The 21,511-nt window shown below is 39.2% G+C and overlaps 1 protein-coding gene across 8 annotated transcripts in view; it reads left to right on the top strand.

Annotated features, from left to right (window-relative positions):
* The first annotated feature begins 1,441 nt into the window (after nucleotides 1-1,441).
* The window catches only part of CUX1 (cut like homeobox 1), a 374,189-nt gene continuing 354,119 nt past the window's right edge, over nucleotides 1,442-21,511 (top strand). For 6 of the 8 annotated variants that reach the window (XR_009152844.1, XR_009152843.1, XM_058164381.1 and 3 more), the window contains exon 1: nucleotides 1,442-1,640. Coding sequence is in view for 6 of the 8 variants with exons in the window: in XM_058164381.1 (XP_058020364.1) it covers nucleotides 1,578-1,640 (63 nt within the window). In the remaining 2 variants the exon portion in view is untranslated. Of the gene's footprint in view, nucleotides 1,641-4,007; nucleotides 4,158-21,511 lie in introns of those variants that run through there. The other 2 variants (XM_058164380.1, XM_058164375.1) reach the window with 2 other exon arrangements.

Here is a 21,511-nt window from a genome sequence, read left to right as displayed (position 1 = left end):
CATTAGAAGGAAGCAAAGAAATACCTAATTTCATTTATTAATGTCAAGGCTGGGGGGGGGGGAGGTTCAAGGAGTTTGTTTGACTTTGGATTTATACTGTCTGCAGAGGCACATCTTCTAAAAGGAAGGCAAGGCCAGGAGAAGGATTCAGTTCAATTCCGATCAAATTCCATTGGGATGACTTCTCATTGATTTAATATTTCTTTTCTTTCACCTTAACATTTTGTGTTTTGATGGTAAGACGCAGTGGCTGCACACAGGACGTTGGATGCAGAGGTGGTGCATTTGATTGATGAACCATATTTAATTCTGCACATTTATAAACACATATTTAAGCATGTTTGCAAAAGAGTAAATCTCACTGTTTTAAGAGAAATGTATTTACTATTGCAATCTTTTAAATACAAGCTAGGAAAGTGAAACCCAGATGAATTTTAATTATATTTCATGTTTCTAACCTCCCCTCCCTCCCCCTAAAAAAGAGGGGCTCTGGAAGGTAAATACTGTTGGATTATCCTTGAGCATTTTTCTATATTTTACAGTTTTATTTACAAGTACATGCCACCTTATGAGGGTTTCATTGCACTTCCACTATTATCAAAATACATGTTGTACTCAGGTGGAGTGCTCTTTACACCATCAAAACTTTAAACTGGCTCTTTTAAGGATAGTACTATTTTTTTCCCTAAAATTAAATGCATTTTATTTTTATTATTGATCTTTCAAGCTCCCCCCGCCCAAAAAAAAAATAGTTTTACAATACAGCTATTTCACGTATCGCTGTATTTTATAAAACGCCCAAATAAATTACTCTTAAAATACCTACACAAGATCCATACCCCATACAAGCTCTAAGTAAGAAAAGCCAAAGAAAACCACCGCCGCTGAAAGTTATCCAAAAAAGTAAGGGATGTTAAAACATTTCAGGTGACTTTGACAATGAATTCAGATCCATTTGCATTCTAATACTTTTGCTTTCCCTCCAAGATATTAACGCCTCTCTCTTCATGACTCTGGGGTAGCATATATGTGCGTGCGTTCCCGTCTTTTTTTTTTTTTTTTAATACAGATCCATTTACACATAGCAAGTGTGCATAGCGAGCGCGAGAGGAGAAAAGGAAAAAAAAACCAAAAAAAACACACCCCAGAATAACTTGGGTCCCAAAGTCCAAAAGAGAAACCGCATAAAAAGTGCGCGTCTTCTTGTGGTGGACACAAAGGAAGAGCGCCCGCTTCGCAGAGATAAAAAAAAAAAAATGTCTGAACCCACATTAATGTTCTCTTCCCTGGGCTGGCAAGTCCAGCCCGCCATTCCGAGAGCTCCCTGTTTCGCCGGTCCGGGTTTTCCGCGCGCCCTCGACTTGCCTGGCTTTGCTGCCGGCCTCTCTCTCTCTCTCTTCTCTAAGCGTCTCGCCTGCCGCCCGCCCGCTCGCTCGCTCCCTCCCTCCCTCTCTCTCTCTCTTCCTCCCCCTTTCCTCCTCCTCCTCCTCCTCCCTCCCTCCCCGTGCACTCTCCAGCCCCTCTCTCTCTCTCTCTCGCTCGATCCGCCGCTCACTTCTGTCTCAATATGTCTCAAGATGGCGGCCAATGTGGGATCGATGTTTCAATATTGGAAGCGCTTTGATTTACAGCAGCTGCAGGTCAGGCTCGGGGTCCGCTGGCGCGTGGGTCTCCCCTTCTCCGTGGGACCCCCTTTCCTCCTCCTTCGCCCTCCCCTCCTTTCTCTCGCTCTCTCTCTCCCTTTTGCAGGCGCCCTGGGGAGGGGGGGGCTCCCCCTTGTCTTCCCCCTTAAGAAAACCTCCCACCCCCCCTCCAAGAAAAAAAAAGTCTGGGCAGGAGCAGCGCCCCCCCCTCCTGCGGGTGTCCCCCCCCACACCAGCTCCCTCCAAGCCTGGCGGAGACCCGGCGGTGGCGGCCGCCAGCCCTGCCCGCCTCCCCTCGCCTCTTTCCGCTCTCCCTCCCATCGATAACCCGGCGCCGCCGCCGCGATCAGAAATTGATCCTCTTTGTTCAATTCATCGATCCCAACAAGATGGCGCCGCCGCCGCCGAGGTGGCTTGTCCCGGGATGGAGGAGCCGCTTCGCCACCTCCTCCTGCCGCCCCCCCGTCCCTCGCCGAAGCGCCCCTTCCCCAAAAACAGCATCACTCCGGGAACCCGGGTTTCCTTTAAGCCTCCCCCCCGCAGCCTTAGTTTTATAAATAAGGGAGGACAAGAGAGTCACCGGGCGGGGGGGGTTTAATAATAATAATACTAATAACAATAACGGGGAGCGGGTCTTCCCTCTTCCTTGAGTCTTGATTATTTGTGCAACCCCTTCCCCTAAATCCAGACGCATTTAATTCTTCCACAGCACTTTTCTTTAAACATTCCCCCCCCCTTTTCCGACTAGTCCTCCTTTTTAAAAAGGAGGGAAGAGTGAAAGGTTTTTTTTATTAATAACTGGAGATATTGTTCTCCCCCTCCCTTTTCTTGATTTCTACTTATTTTTGCACTCCCCCATCGAAAACAGACCCTACTTTAACAACACTTTTATTTAACAACAGCCCACAATTAGTATCTTTCAACAGTCCCACAGTTTGGTGGGAGGGGGCTAGACTTAAGGAAATTTTACTTGAGCGGGAGGGGGGCTGTCTTATTTTTCTTCTTTCTTTTCCCTCCCTCCATCGGACACCCTCTGTCTTTTTTCTTTTCTTTTTCTGTAACAGACTTCCAATTTCATCTAAAGTGAAAGAATTAAGGAACTAAAACCATCATCATATATATATATTTAAAACAGATGCATGTGGATCTCTGCTTTTTCTATTTTCTAGGTTGATTTCCCCTTCCAAAGCTGTGTGTTAAAGGGGGGTGGAGGTGTTCTGGGGTTGCTTCCTTTCTTTGACTGTCGTTTTCTAGAAACCCCTCTTTTTTATGCAGAGGAAGGAATATTAAAATAACCTGTAACGGAGGGAGTCTGACCTGTTTCTTTCACTCATTTCAACCCCCCCCTCCCTCCCTATTGGAATGAGTCCCTTCTTAACAGGGACTCAATTTTATGGGATGGGGGAAGGAGTGCTAAAAGAAAATGCTGTAGATGTATTTTTAAGTGCAGATCTTGTAATATGTTTCTTTCTGCTCTGGCTTCTCCAAAAAAGCATTTTTCCTTCTGGACTTAACCCCCCCCCCCATCACACGCACACCAAATGCATTAAATTGAAGCTCGTGGGAAACTTTGCAAGGAGTTTATACACTGACCAGGGAAGGGGGAAAAGCTACTAGGAAGGAATGACTTTCCTGCCTCCCCAATGTCAGAAGCTGCCTTATGAGGCCCCCCCCCGGGGGGTGGTGAGATAGGACCCCCAATTTTTCTCCCTCCTCTGTCATCGAAATACCAACTTTTTTTTCACCCCTTTCCAAACATGCCTTTTTTTTCATCCTGATGGTAAACTAATGGGAATAGCTGGAAAAAATGTGAGCTGCCTTAATACTGGATTTAGCTTCTTTTAAGATTCTGGCATTATTTTGTGGGGAGGGGTTCCTTCAAAGTGACTTTTGACTCCCCTCTTCTTTGCTGGCTTATTTAATGATTTAAGATTTCCTATTTCATTCCACTCAGTCAAATCTTTTTTTTGGGGGGGGGGAGGCGGGGGTTGAGGAAGAAGATTGGGAATATTGCCTTTCTTTTTGAAGAAACCCTACTATATAATGCATTTTATGGTTTGGGGTTTTTTCCCCCTTTGGGGGGAAGCATTGGCTAGTTCTAATTGATAATGAGTGTACTATATTTAGGCAAGTCCTACCCTTGTAGTTCTCTATTCACAGACACACACACACACACACACACACCCTCCTATTTTTATTAGGACATTTCAGTCCCTTTGTGAAATAATACCAATTTTCTTGCATTTTTCCCCACTCCAGTATTTGGGGAGGAAGCGTTTCCTCCCACTACTTCCTTTCCCAATTTCCCCAGAACGAGTTAAAAAGGGGGGAGGGGTCGAATTAGTTGATTCTTCTTTCATAGTGTGGGAAGGAAGAGAGAATGTGCAAGGTCAGGGGAGGACTTGTCTAATCCTGTTGTATGTTATGGGGTCCACTGTTCGCCTTTGATGTTATATTGTGTGCCAGAGAGAGAACGAAGCGGGAGACGGAGATCTTGTAATGGGGGAGGACAAGGCAAGTCTTATATGGCTATTCTCCTCCCATGAACCCCCCCCCCAATTCTTTTGGTAGATTGGAAGGGGAGTAAAGAAATAAATCCTACTGTTTTGTGTTTGCTCTTCAGTAAATGTCATGTCTAAGATTGCAGCTTCAGGTTATATGAGGGATGGTCTTGTGTTCTGCTTACATGCGATGCTGGGTGCTTGAATAGTAGGCAAAAGGAGAACTTTTTGCTGGTTCTCTTTAAAGGAAGTGGGGAGGGGGATCTCCTCTTTTGAAAGGACCCCTTTCCTCCACCAGCTTTTTCCTAAAAATGGGGTTACTCCGAGTTCCAGCCCCCACGTCTTAAGGCTAGAACTGACCCTCTCCAACCCTGTTTGTTTTCTGTATCATCTGCACTTTGGTGGAAAGAAGGGGCATTCTCTCATTTAGAAAAATTCCTCATTTCAAAGTTTTAATTGAATCTTTAGAGGTGGTTTTGAGAATGGAGGGAGGCTACTCAGTAGCAGGACCTGTTTCTTTTTTCACTTTTTCCTCCTTAAATTGAGATATATGCGTACATGTCTCTTCTCTGGGATTGTGTGCTTTTTGTGTTCACCTGTTTAGCTTTACAAACTGTCCTTCTTGCATTTTAAGAGGCTGGGTTGTAGCTTGGAGGAAAGGATTCTATGCCATCTTACTTCTCTCCTTTCACACATTTTTCAGATGTTCCTTCATGCGCCTGTGTAAAAGTTGTTTCTGCAAATTTGGGGGCTAAAGAAGTCTCTACATTGTCATTGTAATGTTGATATCGGTGATCCTGGAGGGATGTGTTACACTTTTTTGTGTTCTGTGGGATCATCTTGACTTTGGGGGGGAATACATTTGAAAAAAAAAAGTGGGTATTTGATACAAAGTTCTAATTAATAACTGAGTCTAATGAGAGCTTCCAGGAACTTTAAGGATGTTATTTTTTTAATGGAAGGGAGTGGGGGGGGGGAGAGAGCGTGCTATACAACAGCGAACTCCCTTGGACCTTGTAGGGACACCTACCCCACTGGATCAGCTGTCTTAATGTATAGTATTTAGATGATGGAAGGGAAGGGAGATCCCTCTGTTGCTTTTACTCCCCTATGACCGGTGTGTGTGTGTGTGTGTGTGTGGGTATCATTGTTTATCTTATTTCCTTATCTCAGGGTTCTCATTGTTGGCAGGGAGAAGGCCTCTGCCTGGTGGAGGTCCCTGCCAGAACAATTTCTATATCTAAGTATTTTGATACATGCTTCTCTCTATTTTTAACATAAGTTTTATGTTTAGAAGTCATATTTAAAGAAGTTTGTGGAGGGCAGCAAATAGACAAGATAAAGATTGCCTTATCTATGTGGGTGGGTGTTCCTTGATGAGATTGCAGACTACTTAATAACATTGCTCAGGAGTGTATGTATATGTGTGTGTGCATGGGTAAATAAATACAAGTAGGAAAAACACAAAAGACTAGTAGGAGCTTTTCCTGTCGATCAGTGTTTTTGTGGCATAGATTGGTTGATCTGGGGCAGGAAACTGTCCAGCCTCTATAAATGCCTGACATGTAAATGAATTTGGCTGGAGACCTGCTCTTTCCCCCCCCTCCCTTTCCTTTCTCCCCTGCTGAGTAGTCTGTTCAGCCAATGCCCCTGTTGGTGTGGGGATAGTTCAGCATAGAAAGAGCTGGAAGTTGTGCATACATAGATGTTTGGCACAGCTGAAGAGGAAGTAAAGGTGAGGGCTCTGTTTGTGTGTGCTTGCATTAGAGACTGATTGCTAAACTGGGGTGTATATTCCTTTGGTGTCCTGAGAATAAAAGTGATAGTAAGACATCCTGGTTTGAGGTGTTGTGTGTGTGTGTGTGCGCGTGCGCGCGTGTGTGAGCCCAAGTTGTGGAGTGGAATGATGTTTGTACTGTTTTTTTGTCAATTGGGAGTTTAACTGTTGGAAACATTCTGGCTCATGAATATAAAATGTTGTTCAACTGTTTTCCTCATCCTCATGAGGGTAGGGGCTGCTGGTCTTTGCCTTGGAAAAAGATTAAAAGATAAGGCAAATTATTTATTTGCTCTGTTTTTAAAAAAAAGATCTTTAGATTAAGGTAGGCTTGTTTGAACTTTCTGTACTTGAAAGGCTTCTTAAAAGTGGCTAAAATACCTACAGGAATTCAGGAAATGAGACCCAGATGTGGAATTGTATGGATTAGATTAAGATGTAGTTAAACATGATCTGACAACTCTAATTGTAGCTGACTTCACTTTTGCCTATGTATTGTAATTGCTTTGAATGGAAAAATTTGCACATCCCATGAGAATAATCCCAAAACGTTTTAGATGCTACTGCTTGGGTACTTCTATAAATACTATGTTTGTGAAAATAAAGCTATATTGATTAAAACCGAACATTTCGAAGTGTAAACATATGTAAATATAATAGCAAAGAATGCAGCCAAATGGCAGTTTGATAATCTTTTTGGTTACTGCTTTGTAAAAATAGTTCAGTTTAATTCCTGTGCCTACTGTAAAACTTGATTTGGCACATTTGTATAAACTTCAATCTTGTTTTTGTCAAACTAAATGTGACCCTCTTCTCAGTAGTGCTAGATTTCTTGTTAAAACCTTCTGGCAATATTGGCGGAGAGTTCTATTTGATTAATAATTTTTTTACACAAAATTTCTTTATGCTGTGTATAGCCAGGCTTTGTGTTAATTGGCTGCCTTGCTAGGAAGATAATGATACTGCAACAGTTCATCTATCATAGAGATGCAGTATGTAGCGTAATACAGATATAATTGCCACTCTCTTCCCAAGGCAAGATATACTCAGAAATCTTCATGAAGTTGTAGATACTGTTGTCTCTGATGAATACTAAAAGAGTTGTGGCTGACAAGTGACTCTGCAGTACTCTTCTTGTGTATTTTAAGGAAGAGCAGCTACCATTGCCCTCTTCTGTACAGTGCCACACATTTTTCTTTGAGAAGCGGAAAAGAATGTCAGTGATGCCAAACACTTCACTCTACGTTAGCCCTTCTTCGACTTTGTAGTTTTTCTCTCCCTCTCCCTCTTAGCTATGAAGAATGTGTCTGATAAAGGCTCTCACCTTGCTGGGATGTATGAAAAGAAGGCGATATTGGAAGAGTTTGTTAGAACCAGCAACGACTAACACACGTGCAAGCCTTAGAATGGGTGTACTTTATTTAAAAAGTTAACTATATAACAGAGCATTGCATTTGTAATCCCTACTCTAGGATAGTCCCACTAAAGTGAAAGCCTGTCAGCTTGAGTTGTCCTGTCCTTTGACTTTATGTCAGATTTCCTTTTATGGGCTGAAAGAACTAATAAGGAAGAAAATATCTGGTTCTAACTGTTTATTGGAGAATCGGATTCTGATCTCAATTATTTTTATGCAGTGGAATTTTTCTGTGGGTGCACTGGGCGTAAAGTAAAATGGATCTCTATCAATCCATCTGACCCCTCTTTTTTTTTTTTTACTGCAGCATTCGTGAAAGATTACATAGTTTATAAATACTCGACTACCATTTGTACTTTGTCGAGTAGAAATTTTCCAGAGGTTTCATTGGTTGCTTGAAGCTAGATCTGAGACCATATCTATTCCCCGCTGCTACTTGGTTCCTTTTTTTTCCCCCTGGAAGAACCTATAAGGAGGTCAAAAGAAACTTTTCTGCTGGTGGGAGATAAGAAACTAAGAAAGGTAGGCAGGTCGCCCGTTGTTAACTGCCCCTTTATATACCTGACAGTGAAAGGCAGATTTCTGGCTCCAACCTCTTCTACATCATAATATACAGCTCCAGGCTCCACAGTCTTACACTTGAGATCGTATCAGTGTGAATCTTTAAAAAGCCAAGAACATAGTGTGGGGTTGACACATCCTTCTTTCCTCTCTGCTTCATGTACTCACTGTTATGGGAGAGTCTTGATGGCTGGGGCTGTTAACTGAAGAGGCTTACTCATGAGGCAGCTAGCCAAAATTGTGCTTCACAAATGTTTTAGGTTATTATCGGATGCTGGCTCTGTGAGACTGGAGCCTAACCTGGGTTGCTTCATTGATACTTTTGGTTCTATCACTTCTTGAATCGTTTTTTCTTGGTCCATACAAGTCACGATTCTGGAAGCCAATTAAAGCCCACAAGCTTTGGTTTCTATATGCTTTTCCTAGTTCTCTTCTTGGAACAGCAAACTGGGGGTTCTAAAATACCAACAAAGTTTACTTACGTTAGATGACCAGTCCTGTATCATATGTTGGTAGGTGCAGGTACGTTTCAGACTTATTTCATGGATGACTCCTTAGTGCAGATTTTGTATTGGCCTCCAGTTTTATCTAAGACCTGTTTTGATTCCCCCCACCTCACCCCACCCCATTTTGCCTTCCTTTTCCTGTATTACAGAAGGTCTCCTGGATATGGATAGTTTGCAGTTGGCAGAACCATGTTTTGCCTCAGAATCTAAATGGCTAATTTGAAGTTGGGTTAAACCCAAGTTTAACTTGACCGATCCACATCTGATGAGGCTGCTGGCATGGATTCTATGCCTTTTTCCAGAGAAGATTATCCAAGTGTACTATATAAACATATATATTTCTGGGAGTTTATTCTTTGCCAGTGTGACTCTTGAGTTCACATATTCTCTAAACCTGATGAGGAATGTGGCTTGCTTGGCTTTCAACCCAACCAGTTGTTTTTTTATTGAGTAAACCTTGGTTGAACAAAATATGGCTTACTGTGATGTGTAGATCAGATCAGGGACTTGACCAAGGCCTGTTCAATAACCTTCATGGATCACTGAGAATTTATAACTTAGGTGCCATGTGTCTAAATTAATTATGTTTCAGTGCAGTTTGTCTTCTACTCCAGAACATAATAATAACCTATTTCAGAATACTAGTAAAATGTTCCCCGTTACTCCAGATTGTCCGTTAAATTAGAGAGCATATACATTATGATGACATCATAATGCAAATAATATGTACTTCATTTGTACCTGTTTATGTCATTTATTTTAATTTACATCAATGACAATCACATTATTTTGCCGATGATGTAAATGCCACTGGAATTTCATCTGTTGCATTGAGATCTGCTAAATTGAGGCTTCACTACAGTGTGTTTCATGGTTTGAGAGGAGGAGAAGAGAAAATAGGTCAAGCTGAGTTACATTTTAAAATGTCTCTCCATTACTTTTAAGTTATTGGGGAAAAATAAGTGAAAATATGGTTCCTTGTTTTACAAATCAATATTTTTTTGGATAGAATGCGGGGCTCCCGTGCTTATGGAAACCAGGTATGAATGCTGCCCCATGGACAGGCCTGTTGTAGGGCAATTATACTTTCTAAATTGGGCATTGAACACTGCTGATGCAGTAACTAGTTGCCAAACCATATTTAATGATGGCTGAAGGGGTAGTCATTGGATTAATAATAAACTTTGTAATGCAGACAAAACCCTGGAGACATTTGAATGCTATCATGATGAACTTGGCTTTTAATACCTAAGTGAAGAGTTAAAGTGTTGGGCTGTAGTACTAAAGAACATGAACAGCTTCTGGTGTTACTACATTCACGGCTAGATTACACTGCATATTTATTACATCAGGAATGTGTGAGAACTATCGCCGGGAACCATTTTTGTCTGGTAGTTTATTCTATGTAGGAATTAGAATAATGCATAGAAATAATCCTTTTTGTGGTTCTACACGATATAGTAACTTTACTTAGCAGCACTATAATGATTTGTATTGGTATGAAAACTGGCATGGAAAGACTGTGAGATACTCATGTCTGTTCTGGTCTACCATCTTGCTTATGACTGAATCAGTGTACAGTATCCTCTTTTTTTTTTTTTTTTTGCTCCATGAAAATAGCAGTCTGCTTTTGAAAGCTTTCCCTAGGGTTCCTTGCCATTATTCTTTTGACTTGCTGCCAGTCTATCTGAAGCATCAAGTATTAGGCATGCCGGCATGGCAAATCTGCATTTGTTTTCCATTTGTGAGATCTTACGAGTTCATTTGAATAAGGAAGCTTCCTCTTGTATTAAGCCAGACCATTTGTCAATCCAGCCCAGTAAATTCAGCGTATTAAAATATTTTCTTCCTTTACCTGTGATGGTCTCACATCACCAAACTTTCGGCACTTGGCAACTGGGCCACATGTATGGCCATCTGCGGTGTTCCATGGACACGTGACTGCATTATATGACATTTTTGCTCAAAGCCAGCACAACAACTGCTGCAGAAAATCATAAAATTTGGGCCGTCATGTGACCACATTCATTTTATGATCCTTATGACTTATGATTGTGACGGCAGGCAGTCATAAGTCAAGGATTTCCTGTATACATTTATACTTGCAAATACATAGTTGCGGAACCTGAATCAGATCTCATGGAATGTAATTAATGGATAAGAATTGGGAGGAGAGGTCTTGGAATCCCCAAATTCTGGTTATTCCTATCTTGTCTTGATAAAGTAGGATAGTGCGTATCTAGAAGCAAATAATGCTTTGATAGTTTTCGTCTGGATTTTTTGTAGATGTTTTTGACAAGAATTTGAATAATAATTATTGACATTTACATAATGCCTTTTCCAAATATTTCAAGTGCCATTTTGATAATCCTTCTGGTAGCCCAGTGCTATTTCCTCTGAAATGTAGAGACAGAGGAAAGAGGATCAGAAAATACTAATAATAATACTAATAACGATATGCTTCAACAAAGGACTTCCAAATCTTTCCATCCCTTCTCCCCTCTTGGGAGACAGCTCCAGATTCCCGTGGAAGTTAAAATTGTTAGAATTCCCTATTCTAAATGGTTGTTAAAAGGCTTATTTTCTTGTCATCTTACTAAGGTTAGCTTTGCACATTTGCCTGATCAAGAAATTCCAATAGGCTTTTCTCACAGTGAATGGAGAACACTGAAAAAATATTTATAAACTGGTAAACCTGAATGGCTCTTTTTTTTTAATACCAAAAATGTATGCTTGAATGGTTGATACAGTGTAGGATAGATGGGATTTTATTTTTTTGCAGCACTTGGGTTAGACATTTGCTTGTTAACTTGTTTCTCTTTTGTTTTATATAAAATTAATATCCTTACTGATGTATTTTTATTAAAAAGCTTAATAAGAATTCTTAATGACAGTGATTGTGGAATGGAGACATCTGGTGGCATTTAAAAACGTTGCCCCTTATTCACATGTTACAGCAGTAACCACTCTCGTGTAGTTATATAAGTTATCTATTGTGTTCACAATGTAAAATGGGTGGTGAAATGAACAAGATTGCTTCTAGTAAAGACTGCCTTTGAGGGGAAACAGATTCATAGCTCATTGAGAAAGATGTAAAAAAAATGGAGGCCATATGGAAAGTAAGAAATATTGCCAAATCTAAAAAATAATACATTTGAAACTGACAAGAAAACAAAGAAGCAGGCTGACAATTTTACCTATGTAATAACAAAACATATTGACTTGCAAAATAAATATTAGATATGAAAAAATGCCATCTTATTTGTCCAATTTATGTTTTTGAGTATTGTCTTATGCTGATAATGAGAATACACTGAATATTGATTGAGACTGTATCTATAGTTGACATAAGAATAGAATAATTTTATTGTCACTTTGAATGTACACTAATCAGCATACATTAAAATAAAATTTCATTGCATACAGTTCTCAAAGGGTCTCCACCTCCAATATACACTGCATAACCATGAATAAATAACTAAATAACTTCATATGTACATACACATACATACATACAAAATTATGCATATAACCACATATATGATACAGAGAAACAACGCAGTGTAGTCTGGATGTATACATGTACATGGCGAGAAAAATGAATCTTGTGAGTTTACCAGATGACATAGGGTAAAAATAGTAAAATATAACTGGTTCAGTGGTCCATTTATCAATTGCATAAGAATACCTAGATAATCGTAATTAGCTCAGGTAGTAACAGAATTCTTTGCATTCTCATAACTATAGTTTCTAGGATTCCTTGATTTATATATATATGTGTGTGTGTGTCTATGTGTGTGTATCCAAAATTTGGTTAATTTAACCAGAGTTTATTTTGAACTGTGAACCAAGTTATGAATCATAGCAAAAGGATATGAGTTAAGTTCTCCTGGCCATGCAGGAGGAAGACCTTAATCTAAGATTTTGCTTAGGTTTTCAGAAAGTCAGCTATAGTGGCAAGTTATGGGTCAGAATTATGTGCAAATGTATCCAATGTGTACAATGTCAGGTTTTGCATGATTTCCAACATAGTAAGGAATTTTTGCAAAGTCAGTTACCAATTCACACATTATACATTCATGTGTCAAGTTTGCATTCCAGAAAAAGAAATTGTGAATCAGCACAGAATGACACAAGAATAAACGTTAGTTTCAGTTCAGTTTCATAGGCAACTTTTGACATGCAGGTATAAATGCTTGTACATATTTTAACAATCCTTTTAAAAACAATTTTCATGTGTCAAGCTTTTTAAAGATTACTTAGATTGCACACATGCATTTCCCCACCATTCTGCGTTTACTTGTTACAGATAAATATGTGCTAAAGTGTTTTGAATAGGGCAGATTATTCCAAATTTGTTAATAACAAGGCATGATACTGGATCACTGTGGCTTTCTATGACCTAAAACCATTTCAGATTACTTTCTGGTACTTGTTTTTGAAATCAAGATTAAAATGCGGTTATAAATTGCGAGTGACCTAATGTGAAAAGTATCATGTCTGTTCTCCAAATATGGAGCTTAAAAGGACACTAAGCGCACAGAATTGGCCCATCAATCAATGCTTCAAGAGATGGATTACTTCCATGTCACCTTAACATTAATTTTACAGCTGGCCTGTAGTTATGCTTGGCCATCTTCAGCACTCCAGAGGAAGCATGGGAAAAGAGAATACCTTAGATAGAAAAAGAGCTTCTTTGTACTTACCGCCAATAATTTCCAAGTTGTTAACAAATGAGTGCTAGAAGATGTTGCAAGCAACTTATCAGTATTGACACTGAAGCATTATGACTAAAAATCAGGTGATTTTCTCTGATCTGCTCTTTCACAGTACAGCACGTAAAGAGCTGCTTGCATTTCTCTTTTCAGTCCTCCCCCTCTATCAGCCTTCATTATGGTAACAGGCTACACAAACCGTACTAAATCCTCAGTGATACTAAAAGGGCACAATTTACAATGATGTAAGCAAATTATATTGTTTGTTGCTTAAACTCCAGTCACGAATATAAATGGATATTATGAACTTTCCAATTTCTAAAAACAAACTAGGCTAAAAATAGAAGTGACGTGGTTGATTTCCCTATTCAGATTAAGACACTGTTATGGAGAGGCGAGCTCCTCTGCCATTTTGCATACATTATCACTTGCTCATTACATTCTCTGATCCATCTGGTCCACCAACTCTAGTAGCATAGTTCTGATCTTCAGTTGGGGTAGGTTTTAAAAATCTCTAGTAGTCCGATTTAGTTATCTTTTTAAACATATGAGGACTTGGAAAAAATCAAGACCCAGTTCTCTGTATTGTCCAGAAGCTTAATAAAGCAGAGTGCCAGATTGTAAATAATTAAAGCAGTTAAGTAGTTCAGTGAACAATTAAATGTAAGTGCCTCTCCCCCTTCAGTCTTCAATTTCTGGTCAGTTGGTGAGATTGAGAGGCAAGATGAGTGGGATGCATGAATTTGGATGGTTACAACCCTAGTTCTTCTCTCTGTCTTCTATAAAGTCTACCTGGTTTGAAGCTCTCATACCTAAATAGAACTTGTGTTTTATCCTGTTGTGCTCTAAACTCTTTTATTTATTTTCTTTGCTAGAACCGTTGTTGCTTTTGCTATAAGCTAACAACCCCCACAGCCCCATGACCCAGTTCAATGTGTCACGTGAACAGGGCCTATTCGTTGCAATTTAATTGCAACTATCTAGAAGAGCTTAGACTGTTTCACGTCATTTGACAGAATAGGTTTTCGGTTTAGATGGAGAAATGCTTTTGAACTTAAATGTCTCTGAAAAGTTTTAAGCTGCAGAGTCAGCGTTTTTCTGGTACTTTGGAGATTACTTCTCCATCTGTATTAAAAGTTCCACAATAAAAATAATTATTTCATGACAAACGTAAATGTTAGGCTTGGACTTGAGGCTCTTGAGCCTGCACGATGTTTGAAATTTTTGCAGCCAGCTTCCTAGCAAACGTTTGCAACTGAGTACCTGTGGATGAGGTGCAGTTTTGTGAATCATTTACTAAGTTGGTTGCTTTGTTGTTGTTGTTTCTTCTGTAGATGGTTTAATAAAATGATTTTTGTACTTTGAATTAAAAGAAAAAGCTCTGCACTAATAATGAAAGTGTTCATTCAGAAGTGTTATTTATGAAACTTTTGCGATGGCACATAAGAATCAAGTGTAGATTTTACAAATAATTTTAGTTTATTGCTCAACTGGCTTACACTTTGTCACATTGTTTTGGTAGATATGCCCTGTGTATTGTAGGATGCACATATAGGTAGGTAGCTGGAATAACAAAATAGGGTGGAACTAAGTTGTAAAAGAATTTCCAGAACTTTCTGCTTATGTTATTCAAATCTTGGGTTTCTTACAAATCACAGCCAACTTTTATAAGTATTCTCATCTATATTTTTAAAAGTGGAAAGGTCACTTTGTAGTAAGAATATGGTCAGAAATAAGTCAGAAATTGTTTTCTATTTTTATGACAGCTGAAGGTGCTCTGGTAATAACTGTAATAAAAACCACCCATTTGCTATGCTTAATGTACATTCTTATTTGTTGAGATGTACATTTCTGATTCAGCATGCTACTTTGCTAACAGAAGTATTTCAGTGGATTATGTCACCTTTAAAGCTGGAAGGGCTCAGTTCCATGGTAAGTAGTCTGTGGCTTATGTGGAAGGAGTAAAAGGAGAAGTTTACTTCTGCTCTGGAAGATGATTTGATAAGTCATTTAAAATTGGGTGAGAAAGGTATATAAATAAATAAAATAAATAAATAAATATAGAAGGACTGTGCTTCTGTGACCATAGTATAGCTTAAAGTATCAATGCACACTGATTCAAGAGGGGTAGCTGTGCTTGAAGCATGGCAGTTTATTATGATATTTTTGTAAGTTAGAGCTCTCTTCAGTAGATGTGTGAAGAGAAGATGTGGTGCAACTCATAGTAGATCTTCTCTTCTCATATTTTAACTTGCCACCAGATGGTCCTGTTTTGTCTCCATCAACCAATCATCTCTGAGGTATGTCTGGCTTAATGAAGTATTTGACAGTATTAAACAGTCAATTGATTAGCATGTCATTTTTATTGGGAGATACTTTCTTGTTACTGTGATATTTACACACCCTTTTAAAATGTATCTTATAATCTGTCTAGGTCAGGACCATGGAGTATAAATACAACGCTTTTGCTTGCCATAGTAGACACAATGCTTTACTAAATTCAGTAATTTGATGTCAAGTTTCCATACTTCTGTTCTTTAATTTGTTTGAAATTAATCTGAGTCTAGTAATTTCTCAATAGAATGCGCTCTTCTTCTGTGTATTATATATATTTTTTTAAAAGAGTGGGTTTTTTGGTTTGTTTTATTAATGGGTGGAATAAGTGAATGCAGTTCATAAATTGAAAGGTATGTGTTTTTCAGTAGACTTTCTAGCAACAGATGGAAAATAGCCATTGCCTATTAAGATAAATTACAATTTATCTTTGGAAGATTGGTTGTATCATAAAGTATCATGTCTTAAAACAGATCAAATCTTTGTTAAGATTACTAGTTGCCTTTTTTTATCTTGGTAGTATAATTGAAGTAAGAAAACCGTAAGAAAAGTATCCAGTTAAACTGTAGTATTGTCAAATATATAATCAACCATCCAGTTAAAAATGAAAGCAGCTTTTTGAGATTTGGGAAGGGGAAACAGCATAATTAAGTACATTCTGAATATATTTGTACATACATAGGTATTTCATTTATTTGTGGCAATTGTATGTCCTTGAAAAGTGAGGAAAATGTGTTCAAGGAAATTGAATAACTTTCAAGGATTTCATCACGAGTTATGAGCTGATGTAATATACTGGGGAGAGTTGAGTTGTGAGCCAGGAATCTACTACTTCAGTTTAGCCATGATGTCATTTGATGCTTTGGGGAGCTTCTCTGAGTTGGCATCGGACCTATCTTCAGTCTGGTTGAATTCTTAGGGAGAAAAGGCCAAGCTGGTCTTGTTGGAAAATGGGAATGCTTGTGCAGTTTTTAAAGGAGAAAACGTAGTGGTGCGTAGGTAGAAAACATGTTTTTATATAGATCAGGGGTCCCCAACCCCTGGAACGCAGCCCACTGCTGAGCCTTGAGTCCATGAAAGTGGCAGGAAAGTATGTGTACACATCTCCACTAAAGCGAGCAATGGGTAATTGCTCACACGTACAGCTCCATTTGCACGAGCAGCATGCATGCCTGCCTGCTGCTCACATAAACAAAGTTGCGTGCTCGGAACTATCCCATCTTCCGGAAAAGCTGGAAAAGTTGGGGAACTCTGATACAGACAGTTCCATGTCCATGCCTTAACCTTTGCTGTCAGAAATGGCAGGAAATTTCAGGTAGTCCGTATAGGCCAGTGGTTCAAGTGGAATTTTTAGAGAGTTCTCTCAAAATGTCTCTCGAGGGATTATTTGTTCATCAAATAATGTTCCGGTAAAGCTTCCAAATATCCCATTTTACCTTCCCACCCCACTTTTCCAGACAAACGTAAGGTTTAGATTTGTTTTAGTCCTGCCTTTATTGTTTTTGTAAATGCCTCAAGGGAAGTGAATATACCTAATACTCTTTTCCCCATAACAGCAACCTTGTGAGGTGAGTTGTGCTGAGAGAAAATGAGTGGCCTAAAGTTGCCCAGTTGGCTTTCATGCCTAAGGCAGGACTAGCACTCAGTTCTGGTTTCCCAACTGGTGCTTTAGCCACTACACCAACCACCCAGTATTTCTGTTCTGGGCTTATGAAATATATGTGGCACAGAGGCATTCTTGTAAATAAAAATGATGCTGGAGGCTATCAGGATGCCAGCATCCCATTTAATTATTTCTGGCCAGTACGGGATGGGGGGAATAGGCAAGCATAGACAGTGCTGAATTATGGTATGATTCACTATTTTCTTACGATCTTAACAGGATTATGTAACAATTACTAAGAAAATGTGTATGATGCACTCAAACCCTGTAAAGTGTCATGCAAAAATGAAGTATTGCATTTCTCCAGGCACTCTTTGCTTCTCTGCTGTCCCTTTTATGAACCTAAAAAAGCATTACTTAGTAATAGTTCTACATCTAATAGTAATCTCTAGGACTGAGAAATGGTATAAGGGCCTCTTTGAATATACATCTCTTTGGGATATGATCATAAGTAAACTATTTATTATGCCCATTTTTCATTGCATATGTGAACAGTGCTTATTTTATGATTGCATTAAATGGAAGCTGGTAAGATAGGATGCTCATTTTAAAAGAAAATTACTTCTATTGTGTTAACGCATTTACTCATTGCATTTATTCACTCATGGGTTTTTGTGGAAAAATAGAACTGAGCCGTTGTGTATATGGCCATATCTAGCTTTGTTAATGCACTGTGTGCTATAAAAAATGATGTTATACATGGGTTTTTGTCCAAATTTATAGAGTTACTTCCACATTCTTTGCTGGGTTTCTTCTTCCTGCTACTTTCAGTGGTTTAGGACTGTTGTGGGGCTATTCTGGAGCAGGGTCAGATTCAAAAGCTACCTGAGTCTCAACACGGTTCTTTTTGCTTTTGTTAAAGCTTATGAATCACACTCACATGAAATTACAATATGGCTGGTTTGAATTGTAGTTTTAAGGACATGCCTTAAATTAAGCATATGTTTCATTTCATCCACAGAACTAAAAAAAAAATCCCATTATTACTTGGAAGTTTGGCTGGACAATTCTGCTAGAGGGAAGGGTTGTGATCTGTCTGAATGGGAGATCTGGATATCTGGATGATTTTTGGTTGTTTTGGGTTTGGGTTGAGACCAACTTGTAGGGATCATGAGTGAGTGGGACAAGACTAACAAATCTCTCTTTATGTCCTCATAAGCCTGTGTGCCTATTTCTGCTGTCATCTTCTTTTCCCTTACCTCTCTTTAGGTAAAGATAAAAGTTCCCTTCACACACGTGTTAGTCGTTCCCAACTCTAGGGGCCGGTGCTCATCTCTGTTTCAAAGCCGAAGAGCCAGCGCTGTCCGAAGATGTCTCTGTGTTCATGTGGCCAGCATGACTAAGCACCAAAGGCGTGTGGAACGCTGTTTCCTTCCCACCAAAGATGGTCCCTATTTTCTACTTGCATTTTTACGTGCTTTCAAACTGCTAGGTTGGCAGAAACTGGGACAATTAATGGGAGCTCACCCCATTATGCGGCACTAGGGATTCGAACTGTGAACTGCCGACCTTTCAATCAACAAGCTCAGCATCTTAGCCGCCGAGCCACCTCTCTTTAATTGCCTTTTAATGTAGCTCCTGATGTGCATATTTTTTGCCCACTTCACTCCCAGATGTTTTCACTCCCCCCCCTTACTTTCCTCCAACAATGACTTTATTTTTATTATTATTATTGTCCCAGCTTTCCAGTCCCCGACTAAAAGCTTAAGAAATTGGTTTGGATTTTGTATATGAATCTGCCTTCTGAAAAAAGAAAGTTCAGGAATGGCACTGTTGGAAATGGTGGCAACTGAGAAAACCCTAAATTTTCAGTTTGAGCCTCAGTTTAAGTTCACAGGTGGGTAGACTGTAGAAAATGGAATTCCATCCCCCCAGAATTGCCTTTTCTGTTGAATGCCATCTGAAGCAAAGTTAGTATTTTGTTTTATTTTGGGGCTTATTGTGTTAGAGCTTATGCTCCACTTAGCAGAGTGGTTGGCTACCTATTCTTTGTTCAGGCCGGTAGTTCTTGACTTACAACAACTGTTCATTTAACAATGGTCCAAAATTATGACAGCCTTGGAAAAAGTGAATTATGAACTGTACTTGCACTTAATGCCCATCGCATCTCTCCTATGGTCACATAATCATGATTTGGGAGCTTGACAACTGGCTCACATTTACGACTGGTTACAGCATCCTGCAGTTGTTGCATGATTGCGATTTGCTATCATTTTTGCTGATTTCCTGCAAAAACCAGCGAAAAGTACCCATTGGGGAAGCTGGATTCTCTTTAACATGATTTGTCTAACAACCATTGCAAAAATTGTTATAAAATTGGGTCCAACTTGACTTAAGAATGCATCAATTAATAATGGAACTACTATTCCCAATTGTGATCCTAATTTGAGCACTACCTGGGTGGAACATTTATGTTAAAAAGAAAGGTATAGATTCATAGCAGCAAGGAGTTTTGCAGGACATTTTGTCAAAGGAAAGACAAATGTATCTGTCTTCCCACTCTACCCATCCCATGATGTCTTAGACCACTTTTCTGCAACCTGGCTATCTAGATCTTTAGCTCCCAGAATTCTGTATGCATTGTGGCCATTACTGAGGAGTCTGAACATTAAAGTTGATGCACCTGGAGAATGGCTGGGGGGGGGGGGGGAGATCTGCTTAGATATTGGTGCTGCTGAAGCATCTTATTTTTCTGCCCTTGTGAATGGCAGGTGGGTGCCCAGAAGGAAATATGCTGGGAAATAAATTTACACTATACCAACGGAAATCAGGTTTTGTCCCTTTGCATGAGCACTACATACGTAGCTTGTGTAAGTTAGGTATTGTTTCCAGGTCACTTATTGCTGTCCTGGAAAATAAACACCAGAGGTTCTTCCTGTTACTGCCTAGAATATATTACTTGGAGGCTCAACATGCAATTGTGCAGTTAAGGGACTGTACTTTGACAGAAACTTGTGTTAAATAATACCAAATAGTCCAAAGCATTTGCATAGCACACTTTAAGTGTTTTAAAGTGGTTCCCATATATCATCTTAAAACCCCCACCACAGTGAAGAAGTAGGCTGGTATTATTTGTAATGCAGCTGAAGCTGAGAAAGAATAGCTTGCTGGAGATTACCTAGGCTCAGTGTGAATGTAATGTGCCAAAGTTTATCAATCAGGAGTGCCCTGCAAGGTTTTTCTCTGCTTATGCAAGACAACATTTTCTTCTGAACTATATGACTATAACATGTTGCTGGCAATCCTTATGATTTATATTGATATATTGACCATCAATTGTGTTGTAAATGTTGTACCTTGATGAACGTATCTTTTCTTTTATGTACACTGAGAGCCTATGCACCAAGACAAATTCCTTGTGTGTCCAATCACACTTGGCCAATAAAATTCTATTTTATTCTATTCTATTCTATTCTATTCTATCTTGAAGTTTCTCTTGCTAACCAAAACATCAAGCCACATTTTGCAAACATAACTGGACTTAGCAAAAAAGTCATATATAACTAGCCATCTTTTGCTCTGAAAAAGGCAGGAAAAGTGTATCTGTTAGAGACAGAGAGGCACATGAGGGTCTGGGAAGACAAAGTATCACTTTGAAAAATAGCACTCCCTCTATTTCCTTTTTATAATTTTTATTAAAAAAAATAATTTTATAAAAATCACAATTTACTTACCTTAGATGTAATAAGAAAGCATAGTTTATCCCTGCAATACAAGTGAGAGAACAATTCAGAAAGCAGAAATAAAAGAGATATCCAAAAATGCAAATAACTTGTCTAATGGCAAACTACATTTTGATACATTATCTGGGTTGACCTAGAATGTTCCTAATCACAAAGTTTTGGGGTTTGTTCTACCAGCAACATTAAATCCTAGTGAGTGTAGTTTAGGGGAAATTTCACCTGCAGCTTCCCAACACATAATCTTTGTTTCTGACATAGCTTTTGTGCCGAGAGCATGGCTATAATTCATTGCTGTTCTTAGCATGTGGTTTTTGCTATCTTCTACCTGCTTCCTAAAGAAATGTGGTGACATAGTAAAACCTATTCTTCAGAGGAACAAAATTTGGATCCTCAGTGGGAATTTTCAGAAAACTTGGCAAAAGCGCCTCTTTTCCCAGCAGCAATCCATTGTAGTTTCAAGACAGAAAGATCAAAGTTGCCTCTAGTCTCTAAAGACAAGTCATCCTACTAAGTTCTTAGGTTTCAGGCACCTTCCTTTTCCATTCAGCCCTCAGGTTGTTGTGGAATGATTATATCATCTATTCTTGACAGACAGCCAAGCCTAAGGCAAAGACTTTTTGACCAAGGATTACTGCTCAGACGAAAACACATTTGAACGGAGGAGGTTCATCTTTGGAAGGGTGCCCTTCCTATTGTTTTGGATCAGGCAGGATT

The sequence above is a fragment of the Ahaetulla prasina genome, chromosome 1, assembly GCF_028640845.1.
Source record: "Ahaetulla prasina isolate Xishuangbanna chromosome 1, ASM2864084v1, whole genome shotgun sequence".
Taxonomy (NCBI): domain Eukaryota; kingdom Metazoa; phylum Chordata; class Lepidosauria; order Squamata; family Colubridae; genus Ahaetulla; species Ahaetulla prasina.
Note: the sequence above shows the minus strand (reverse complement) of the source record. Positions and strands in the feature narration are given on the sequence as shown.